Below are 12320 nucleotides of genomic sequence, written 5' to 3' on the forward strand. Positions count from 1 at the left end.
AGACGGTAAATAATAATTCCCTACTTAAGCTAAAACAAGAAAACAAACATCGGCTTGTCATCCCAAATAATAAAAAAGCAGCAGAAAACATACATAGTCGAGAGAAATAACTAGCAGGCCTCTAAGATCTTAGCTTTAAACAGAGAAACCTCCATCTGCATATATGATTTGACCAGTGATGTATGAAGCAGCAGGAAGGCAAAGGAAAGCAACTAGCGCTGATATCTCTTTCGGCTCTCCCATGCGATTCATCGGAGTTTGAGATACAGTATGATTCACTGCAACTTCTCCACCAGGTTCTTTCTACAAGAAGATCAAACATATGGAGCATCAATTCTCACTTAAACTAACATGAATTCATATACAGGAAAGAAAAATATGACAATACTTCTGAAAACTAGCAAGACAATACTAAATACTGATCAAAACTGAGTGCAGATATATACTAATGACTGCATCACCATAGATATGAACTAATTAGACATATGTTGGTAATTTTATACCAAGCTAGACTCCAAAAGCGAGGTCATTATGGTTCCTGGTGCGACTGCATTTACACGAATATTATCCTTTGCCCATTCTAAAGCCAAGTTCTTTGTGACTTGATTCATAGCTCCTGAATAAAATTACAGAGATAATGAGTAAATTTGCTCAAAACTTCATGATAGTTTGTCACAATTAATGAGCAAAGATAGAGGAAATGTAATGCTTGGAATTTGAAATTACATACTACCTCCAGTCTTTAATATAAGAATTAGTTTGACATTCAATTTAGTTCTAACTATAAAACCTTAATTCACTTATCTCTCATATTTATCTATTTTTTATCAAGATAGCCCTTCTAGTTGTACATGCTAAAGATTTTATGGAATGTATCTTTAAGAGACAAAAAAAAAAAAGGCATGTTTCCTTGCAAAGATATACCTCGGGATGCAGCGTAGGCGGAAACAAGAGGCAGAGCTTTCACACTCACAACGGAGGAGATATTTATGATGGTACCATATCCTGAAGCTTTAAGGAGTGGGTGTGCAAGTTGGCTCAAATGGTAAGCAGATTCAAAATTGGTGCCCATAACAGTAGATACATCTTCTGCAGTTTGATGTGTGGCTTTCTTATATATGATTGTCCCAGCGTTGTTTATCTAACAGAAGACAGCTTTTGAAGTCAATTTCATTTCCGATTTAAGAAAGATATATATATATATATATATATATATCATCATGTCCATAAGATAACGAATGGACGCAAGAAAAACAAAAACTAAACAGATTGACATTTTGAGAATTTTACTTTCATTTTCCCACCAATTAGCCTGAGAAAAGCTTACAAGGATGTTGAGCTTTCCACGAAAAATGGAAGCAACAGTTTCCATTAAATTTTGACGCTGGTGACTTGAGAACACATCGCAGACTGATCCAGTCACACTAAATCCTTTGCTTTTCCATTCTTTCAAACACGCATCGATGTCTGCTTGGTTACGGGAACATATATGCACTGCTGCTCCAAATTGTGCCAGTTCTTCTACAATGGCATGCCTATATCCAAATCAGTAAACGCAAATTAGTAGGCAGAAAGTACAGACCAATATATAAACAGAGATGAGGTTTGGATGAACAAGTTACCCGATGCCTCTGGTTGCTCCGGTGACCAGAGCAGTCATCCCACTCAGTGACCACCTCTTGCCTCTGCTCATTTTCTCTAACAGCGGATCCCTTGGCCGGAGCGGATGATGAAAGCCAACAATAAGAGAACCTGCCAGCTTCTGTGAGGTCCTCGTGATATGAAATGGCACGTAAAAAGTATTGTGTGGTCCAGGACTCATCATCTTCATGAGTACTATAAGCTTATTAGATTTAAACTGTTTATATTTGATTTAAACAGTTCAGATTTAAAATATTTAATTAATTAATTTTAAATAGGAAAAATTATCTTTTGAAAGAATGATTGTGAAGAAATTTTCTCTATTTTAGATCTTATACACATTAAAATAATTATTTTAAATATATAAAAATAAAAAAGAAATCAAATTCTGATTATTTAAATGAAATATGAATAACTCAGGTTTGATAAGTTTAAGGTATTTATTAAAGTGATGAGTACCGAAACTAGTTCTGACGATGCTGCAAAGTTAAAGATTTAAGAGAAAATATGGTTACTTCAAAAAATGATTTTTGCCTTTTATTTAGATATTTTGGTCACGCATGGAAAGAAGAAGAAAGTGACATTTCACTTCGTTTATTCAGCACTACGTTCTGCTCTTTCCTGTTTAGGAGTAAGTCCAAAATTAAACGCTTCCCCTGCGTTCGTCTCTTTCCAGTTAATTTCCGGTCTGAAATCTCTCTCGCGTCTGAAAATCAAAACAACGGGTACAGTTACCTGGGTAGGCCCCGGCCCAAACATGGACTTTGGTAAATCTGGCCCAACTTCCAAAAGAGCTTTTCTCCAAAAAGGCCTGTCATTCCTAAGTCCAACTAGTGGTTGGATATGTAAATGATATATACTCATAATCTGGTCACTAAATTTGTATTTACATAAGTAATGACTTTTAAAATATGCTTAATAATTAATTTAATTTATAAATTTGATTCTTCAATATTATTATTTTAATATTTTTTAAAACCATCATCCTTCCATCTTTTTGGTACGGTCAAACAATTCCATTTCGGGTCAACATGGGCTGTGTCATTGTGTAATTAAAGCCTTTTTTTTTTATTACCAAAAGTAAACCATTTTTCTCTCAAAACTTGCTAAAGCCCACCAACTCAAAGGACGCTAAACATATATTATTGGGCCTTGTGCATAAGCCCAATCGAATTTTCGTAAATAAACTTTGATAAATAGTAATTATAATTAAAAACAATTTGCATGCCCATGACAAATTCTATTTATCCATGCCAACTGTAGATATTTTTCATTAAAATCATTAAGAAAAACTTAATTTAGTCTATTGAAATCAAACATTGTTCGCCACCTTTTATTTTCTTAAATGTTGCGCTAATCCTCAGTCCCAATAATATTCAGCATTTGATGATTGATTCAAATTAATTCCGTATTCCCAAAGGTTTTGAAATTAGGACACGTAAACTGGCTAATGAAAGCAACCCTGAAATTAATTCTTAGAAAATATTTTCATTTCAATTTCATTGTGTGTGACACGTGAATGACTAGTGAAGGTGGCATTTGGAATATTTGATGAGTAAATTATAGCTACAGGAGTGAAACAATGATTCTTAAAAATTTGGGGAAAAAAATCACTATACAATCTCACATAAGTAATCCAGTAACTACTGAAAAATCTCACAATAAGTGAGTAATATACACATGTTGTCATTTTCTGTACTGTAACTTGTGATAACATGTTTGTGAGTTAATAAATTGTTCACAAGAGACTACATAATAATTTTACTTAAAAATTTCTTCGCTAATTAAACTCAAATCACGCGACTAGCATACTGCCAAAAGGAGGGCGGTTCCTTCCCTATTATTATAAATCTCTAATTACACACATATATAAATATGTGCTATATATTATTTAATTGTAGATTATTACTGTTGATCTTGTTTTTAAATTCATAAAATTGATAGCGCTATCTAAACAAATAATTTTGGCCCTCGTGGATAGATCAATCGTCAAACGGTTTGAAAATCAAGTCACACTCAACACATTTCAATTTCATTACGCTACAAAAGCAATATGCGAAACATTAATCCAATAGCATTGTCTAATTACTATCTCCAATTTTTAATGTAAGACTTCGTTTGACTTTTATTTTGATTCTAAATATAAAACCTCAATCAACTTTATCTCTCATTTATTTATTTTTTTCAAGGTAATCCTTCTAATAATGGTAGTTCTAGCTAATACAATTGATTAAAAAATTTTTTTAGAAAAGACAATATTTATTTATTACAAATAACTAAATTAAATTATTTTTTAATCTTCTCAAATAAGTCAACTAACTCTTATATTTAGAATCAAAAGTAGTATATTTAATCAATAAATAGATAATACAAGTTCAAGTAATTTATTACACACACACACACAAATATATGATAAGATCAAATTAGATGGCTACGCATGCTTCGTATTGACGTGGTTTGCATTTAATTAGTTGAGTAGGGATAGGCGTTTGAATATGAAAGATAAGTGATAATGGAGGAGAAGGCAAGGAAGAGGAGGGTTGACCGTGGACTTTTCACAAGGAAACAATTAGATGATTTTTGACCTTTATGTGTGTGTGTGTACACACACAGATTCACTTTCTTTTCATTATGTTTTAATCACTTCGAGCGTTTAAAAAAAAAAGAAGTTCAGTCATTCTACGTGCAGCACAAAGTCCTTAGTCATGCTATTTATTACATTTCAAAAAATACAAAGGAGAACGAGATTTAAATCTTAAAAGATTAAATAATAATACCAGTTAGGTTCTTGAAAAAGTAGTTGCAAATATTAATTCTGATAATTGTAAACAGAAATTTTAGTTACAAAGTAAGAGTTGCATTTAGGATTTAAGCGGCTGTTTGAATTAACATTTTTGTAAAAGTGACTTTTATCCTAATTACATTTTGCAAAATGAAATTCAGATAAAAAATTAATTAGTATAATATGATTTATGTTTGAATATACTTTTATTATAAAAAAAAATTTGAATACACATTTGGCTTTTGTAATCCCAAAAGCTCTAAAATATAGCTTTCGGTCTAATTTGATTTTTGGGAAAACAAATCATTTGACTTGAATGCCAATCCAAACATAATTTTTGGGTTCAATTGATTTTTGAACTTTCAGAGTAGTTTTTGATATTATTAAAGCCAATTTAAACAAGTCCTACTTGTTTTCATTTCTAATTTGTTTTTAAAAAAGATCAAATAATATTAATAAAAGAAAGAGTAATATTAAAAGTACAATACTGGCAATGAGTAAAGATAAGGAAATTTAGAGAACATCTGAATGAGAAGAATGCATCACTACTATATCTAAACAAAATAATAATAATAATAATTGGCAAAAGGAGATGATATCCTTCAAGATACCTTCATTCATTCATAGCTGGATCTGACAATTTTTGCAAATTGCTTGATTGAAGTCAACATTTGAAGCGATTGAACCTTAGAAGAAAAGAAGCGAGGATTAATAATCCAACAGAGGGAGGATCTGAGTTGTAGTTAAAGCTGTGCTCCCCGTAAAATCTCCTGGTCCATCTAAAATATTGTAAAAATTGACCCCGAAAACATATTCATAAATGACATATTGTAGACTTATTTCCTTTTCTGACCCTATGCAGTAGAATAACCCCACCAAAATTAATGAAGGAGAAATATGGATTCGGAGTATGAGCATTGCATTGGTACCAAGAAAAAGCAATATAATTGGTGCGACAAAAGCAATCTCAGAAAATGTGATAGTATTTCTTATCTGTTATGCAACTACAAGAGGATCCAATATAGATTTTTCATGTAAAGCTGTGTTTTATCTCCTCCAAATGGCATTATGACCCTTCATCTGAGAGCGAAGATTATACTTATGCAAATTAGTTAGAGTGTCCTTCAACCATAAAAGGAAATTAAACAAGAGGGATTAATATTATCAATTTTAATTTAAAAACATTTAAACCAGAACCGCTTTAGTGAATGGGCAGAGAAAAAAATGATCAGTTATTTCCTTTTAATGTCAACTAAAGAGACACAACCCGAAAACATTTAGATGATGCCTTATAAGAATGTCACATGATGGCAAGAAATTAAAGAAACCAGTAGCTTCCAAATGAACAAGAAAATTTTAATAGGAAGAGATATGGATCACCATAGAAATTTTCAAAGAGATTACAAACTGCATAGGTGTGTGTTGTCTGAGACATAGATATCTCTAATTGTATACAAGCAAATTTGCTGATATTTGAATTGATAAAAAAAATTTGTCGGGAGACCACATTTGCTTATAAATTATTGATCATTATATTTATATAAAAGAGCAAGAGCATGTGAAGCGGGAGAAGTCGTTTACTTGCATCCCATGTAGTTTGGAAATAAGGAAGGGGAATTAGTAGGAGTGGAAAAGAAGAACCAAAAATTGAGGGTAATTTTTGTTTAAACAAATTTCTAAGATAAGGATCCTACCTACCAACCTACTGGCTTTGCTCCTTTGCTTAGCAGCCTACAAATATTTAAAGCCAACAAAATAGAAATTTTCAAACCTGGAAGTCGCACACATGCTCGTGGGTGTCAAATTATACGACAAAGCAATACACCAAAATGAACCTTAATTAACGCCTTACCGGTGCTGGGATGAGCATATATGTCACCACAACGCAATAATATATATGCATGTGAGCATCCTCAAGCAACACGCAAATAAAATTAATCATCGTCATTAATTATATATATATTTCAAAATGAATTGTCTCTTGAATTTTTTTGGCCAATAACTTATCTCATATTACTTTACATATCAACATGTTTAATATTTGAGACCATATTTAAATTGTATCTTTAATTTAATGCTGCCTCATATGTTGACATGATTATTATTTAATAACCATTAAGATAAGTCCGAATCTTACCATTTCATTTGTGAAGAAGAATTATATTTAAACACTGATTTGAAAAATTAATTAAGGGTGAAATTATTTGCTGGCCATAAATATTGACATTATTGTTAGATTTTACACAAACCTTTTACATATAAGAAGTTATTGCAATTGGCAAAAAAAAAAAAAGAAGTTATTGCAAACTTTTAACAAAATTATGGTAACTATAAATTTGCAAAAATAATTATACTTTCAATAATTAATTAATTTTAATGTATGATAAAATTTTAATTTCAAAAACTAATATGTTTTTTAAGATTTTTGAACTTTAGTTTTCTTAATTTTTTCCCCTAAAAACACAGCTTACCATTTTTGGGTGATCTAGTGTCATGTCAATATCTTTCTATTATTCATATATCTCTCATCAATTATTTTCTGTTCTCTGTAATTCTCTATTATTTGCTGTCTACTTTCTCTCTCTGGATGTATTGTATATTTTACATTAAAACAAAACGGATCGAGCGCCTTAATGCAGGAGATATAAAGAACATATGCAAGTAGAGAGAAAGAAGACAATTTTTGCAGCGTATAGAGAGATGGAATAAGATAATAATTATTGTTAAGTTTATAAATAAATAGAGAGAACAACATGCATCTTCATTATAAACTAATCGTATCAAGAAATTATAATATAAAAGAAGCAGGTATCTGTCTTTTCTGTTTTGTCAAATTCTGGGGATGGAATGTTTCTGCTTTCAAATGATCATAATGTTTGTGTATTTGTCAAGTTGCAAATAATTCAATTACATTATCAACTTGCGTGATGAGAACCGCTTTCCAAGCATGAAATTCTTCATAATTAATGGTTTTTCAGTATATAAACAAAAACTAAATATGGATATTTTATTAAATTTAATATTATTACTTAATAAATAACGAATTTATATTCAAACTAACAATTATCTGTTCAGTATAATTTTTAAAAATAAAAATAAAAATCAAAGTTTAAATGCAACTACATATATGGTCAAATCAAGTGAAAAAGAAAAATCTCATTCGATCACTCACTTGCTCTCTTTAAATTCTTCCTTCATTTTTTTTATGGGTTAATTTCTTCCTTCTTATTATTTTCTTTTACATCATTCATCTCTCACTAGTTGTACTTTACAACTTTTAAATACACACATGCACACACATACTAGATTTTCATGCATGTATACCGTTATAATAGTTCATCTAAATAATGCTTAAAAATACCAACTCAAGTTGGTGAGTGATAGAGATTTTTGTCACTTAAACAGATGATTTGGACTTTGGAGATCAAATTTCAACTCTTGTATGTATAGCAACCTGATTGAAAAAAATCTATTATTTACTCTCAATATTACCGCAGAAGAGATTAGACTTTATTATCTGAAAAAATAATAAAACGATGACTTCTAACATGATGTGAAATTATTTTAATTTATACGTGGCTATAAAAAAGTTTTACTTTTGTCCTTGTTCGGAGAAACCAGAGGATCTGAGTATACATAACAATAATAAAAATCAAACAATTAATTAAACCCAGTGCAAATTCGTCAATCACACGCCTTTATAAATTTGTCAGCTTTAGAAAATAATAATATTAATCCACTAAGGCACCTCTCTTTTTATAATATTTTTGAAAAAAAAACTCAAAATAAAAGAAGAAAACGATTAGTATGATGTATGCTGGTAGGTATTAGGTAATATGAAATGTCGAAGTCTCAAAGAGATTAATTTATGTGCTTGCTGTGGTATTTAACTAGTGATTAACGTAGAAACTGGCTGTCGTGTAAGGCTTAATTATTGAGAAATACTCAATTGTCATGGGATTATTGAACATATGAGATTTAGTCACATAATTGCTTATCTGTACAGAAACGAACAATATTATTATTATTATTAGGTCGTATAATAATATAATTTTCTGAATGAAAATAGCAAGAGGACCCCCAACTGCCAATTAGTGTTCTCTGAACATTTATAACTAAATAATTGACACCTCTTTGTAATATATATTCATATTTAAGTCATCTTTCTTCACTAAGTTTGAGTCCTCTGCGGCCACCTTACATCTTAGTAGGTTAAGACACTTTTAGGACGCACATTAGTAGTTAATTTTATAATCCATCATGACACTATCTACCCGCAAGAAATGCAGGGAATTAATTAATTTGATTAGCTATGCGTATTGTAGAAACTGTGACCTTAAAAATATTAATTATTTTTTAAAATATAATAATATATTAGTTATTATTACATTTAGAGGATTTACGAAGAAAGGTACGTGCCTTTAAGTTTTATGAAAGTTGTTATTATATTCTGGTGAAATTTTCTTATAACTTGATAATAATTCCCCCCCTACTACTGTATATAACACTGAGATAGCTAGCTAGGAGTCAACAAGTGGAGTTATATTTGAAGTGCACGTCGATTATAGACAATATTTTCTAAGGCGATTCCCTGATGAATAATCTTTTAATTTGGTGTGCCATCTGTCTCTTCTGTACGCATGTACCTACACTGACCCCAATTCTAAAAGTGTCTATTAGATTATTAGATTCTTATATTTGGGCAGAACATAATAAAAGAATGTACTTGTATTAGGATTCATGCACATCTCACTCCAAATAATGTGTGTTGGAGAATTCAAAAAAAAATGTAACTGATCTAGTAAAATTAACCTCTCGAATTTTCATTCATATCTTTGTTTTTTGGCCTTTTAATCTTTCTCTGAATAACTTATATGAAATTACTTTTGTAATTGTAAGAGATTTGAAATGGGTTTTTAATTAACATGATCAGTTCCATATATTCTTCAACCCGAAAAAGAGAGGGGGGGGAAATGCAAGGTACAGTACCAAACACCGACTGCCTTCACCCTCCTCACAAATTAAAATGATTCCCCAAACCCACCCAGCGAAATTCCCTCCAAAACATACTTGATATGGAGGCTTCCAAATTCCCAGCCTTATAGAGTCCTTTGCTCAAACTCATCTCACATCAATCTAGTTTTACCTGCAGCTAAGTTTGAGCTGCCATGGAACAAGGTCAATGTTGGGTTTGGACCAAGAGAAAGCACTCATCTTTGAGCTCTTATAATGCTCTTGCTTCACCGAGTCACAACTTCACCTATGGCGATTCATGGGAAGAACAAGCTTTCGCAGAAGATGAGCGTCTTGGTGGGTGTATTTGGCCTCCAAGATCATACTCTTGCAGCTTTTGCAGCAGAGAGTTCAGGTCAGCCCAAGCTCTAGGAGGCCACATGAATGTTCACAGAAGAGATAGAGCTAGGCTAAAGCAACCCCCAAGTCCACAAAAACAAGATGAAACCAGTCTTGAATATCAAAATTCTCTCACATCTACTTCTTTGGCTTATTCCAACGCTAACCCTAATTCTGATCATCATCCCGAGGCTAAATTAGCCCCTCCATCTTTGATTCAAGAGAATTCCGCCCCACCATATGATTCTTGTATTTCATGGTCAAACTTTGCTGAACGAAAATTATATTCTCGAAAGGTCGATCTTATTGGATCTGGGGATGAGAAGATGTCCGAGATAGTAGGCACTGATTGTAATAAGGAAGAAGCTGATATTATGAGCTGCAAGAGGAGAAGAATAACAGATGATTCATCATCAATTCCATTCTCCTCAAAATCAATTCCAGTTGTTAATCGGCATGATCATATCAAGTCTCAGATGTTCGAGTTTATTAGTCCTAGTTCCAGTGAAGAACTAGATCTGGAGCTAAGGCTTGGTCACAGTCCTCCCAAGGTATAGTATATACCTCTTACAATCATGTATTCAATTTTGTTTCTTTTCTTCTTTCTCTTCTTCTTCTTAATTTTATACATCAAACGAAGACTTCCTTCATGTTTGACCATGGGATCTCCTGAAACTGGTACTGAAGTTGCAGCGTCTGATGATTTATTATATCACAATTATAGACAAAGATTGTAAACTTCGTCTTCCTAGACAGAAAAAAGCATTGTTTTGATTATTATAACGAATATAAGGAATGGATTGCTGAAATTGATGAGTCCAGCTTCAATCCTTAGTAGGATTATGTCAAAATGAGTTCCTCATGATATATTATGGCATGTCTCAACGCCTCCAAAAAGGTTTTAACTTCTGACTACTATTAACAAAACAGACATTCTAACCTCTTCCATAAAATTTAGTGCATGTATTGACAGTAAGAATTTTGAGTTATGTTCAAATCTAAGTTGCTTCCCTTTCCTCCTACCGTTTTCCTCAGTAATCTTAGATATACGAGTATGATCTCAGTTTCATCATTAAAGAGGCTTTTCTTGAATTGCTTTTAATTAGTTTGAAGCTCAAAGCTAAGTTTTAGAGGGTGCATACATTACATCGACATTTTTTACCTTTATCATTAAATATGCCTTTCCAATATCTTCTTGAGCACAAACGTTTCTTGTGCAAATCTTATCTATATGGGCAACAGTTATTAAAGACTGAACTTTAAAACCACATGTCTTGAGCATACTGCATGGCTGAGATGGGTTTTAATGTTTGTTTAGTTTAACTTTTTAACTATTGATGAGATTGGGTTAATGATTTGGGGTTTAAGGGTTAAAGAAAGTGAGTCTTTTAAAAACTGCTTGGAATATTGTGAGCTCTTTTTGATTCAGAAGCTCACTGACATTCTATCAGAGACAGGTAAACTGACCCATAAAACATACTGATATTGAGCTTTTCAGAAGCCATATAAAGTCAGATACGTCCCAACATTGATCCACTTTTCTTTTGTTTTTATTATATATCACCCACCAGATCTGTTGCTTAGCTAGCTAGTAAAATCCCTTCCACATAAATCCACATGCTTGCTTTCTCTCTCTCCACTTTATTTTTAATCTTCCTCTTATCTCCTCTCTGCCAAATGCCTCCAAAATTTGCTACACCTGCCCTGCAATCAATTATTGAAAAAGTAACTATGATACCAGAGATTATAATCATAAGAGAATATTATGCCCTCAAGATTCGTACGCCCTAATTAAACAATTTTGATTAATTTGTTCTTCTAGAGATTCGTACAGCAAGCCACTCGATGACAACCCTAAAATTATTGAAAATAAAAAAGGCCAGCTTCACTATCCTACTACTCTAGTCTTTAATCTACTTTACATGAACTTTAATTTAATTCGTTATACTCTTAATTTTATTGGTTTTAAGTAATTATATATGCACCAGCTATATTTGTTGTCTATACACATCAGATAGTTCCATGAATTAGCAATTTTTCATAGAGTTGGGTCTAATGAGAACATTGATGTCTGACATTTAGAAAGATAAATAACAAAATTGAAACCAATAAAAATTAGGATTCAAAAGTTGGCAGAAACTGCACATGGAAGAAACTGTCGTTTCTCTACTTGAACTGGGAAGGAGTTATGTACGATAGGATAAATTATATTTATACCCGAACGATATGTCTTTTAAATTATATCTATATAGACACAGATCTCTTTTATAACAGAAATATGAAGTATTCAAGTTCAAAACATCCTAAAAAGTTTTTTATTTAAAATATAAATTTATATATTACTCAAACTTAATTATACTTCGAGATTATTTATTATGAGTTAAAGTTAATAAATTTAATTTTCTATAATAGTGATATGTTACATATTTATTTAATTACTTAGTTCTTGCGTAGGATCAAATTTTGTGGTTATGCATTGATGAACTTCTATAATTTTCCCTACAAGAGAGTGAGTAAGAGGAAGGTATGGGATCATATTATGATT

At 31.7% G+C, this 12320-nt stretch overlaps 2 protein-coding genes across 2 annotated transcripts; one reads left to right on the top strand and one right to left on the bottom strand.

The window, feature by feature from the left end:
- Nucleotides 1-135: 135 nt before the first annotated feature.
- On the bottom strand, nt 136-1696 carry LOC114730142 (tropinone reductase homolog). Its single transcript, XM_028917167.1, has 5 exons — nt 1623-1696; nt 1328-1535; nt 925-1141; nt 504-616; nt 136-303 (listed from the first exon to the last, which is right to left on the bottom strand). Exons 1-5 carry the CDS (start codon nt 1691-1693, stop codon nt 136-138), a joined length of 777 nt encoding a protein of 258 aa, XP_028773000.1. The 5' UTR covers nt 1694-1696.
- Nucleotides 1697-9591: 7895 nt separating this feature from the next.
- On the top strand, nt 9592-10332 carry LOC114730137 (transcriptional regulator SUPERMAN-like). Its single transcript, XM_028917154.1, has one exon. The coding sequence runs from the start codon at nt 9592-9594 to the stop codon at nt 10330-10332; it is 741 nt and encodes a 246-aa protein (XP_028772987.1).
- Nucleotides 10333-12320: the final 1988 nt, after the last annotated feature.

The sequence above is a fragment of the Neltuma alba genome, unplaced genomic scaffold, assembly GCF_004799145.2.
Source record: "Neltuma alba isolate B1F8T4 unplaced genomic scaffold, ASM479914v2 tig00012713_pilon, whole genome shotgun sequence".
Classification (NCBI taxonomy): Eukaryota; Viridiplantae; Streptophyta; class Magnoliopsida; order Fabales; family Fabaceae; genus Neltuma; species Neltuma alba.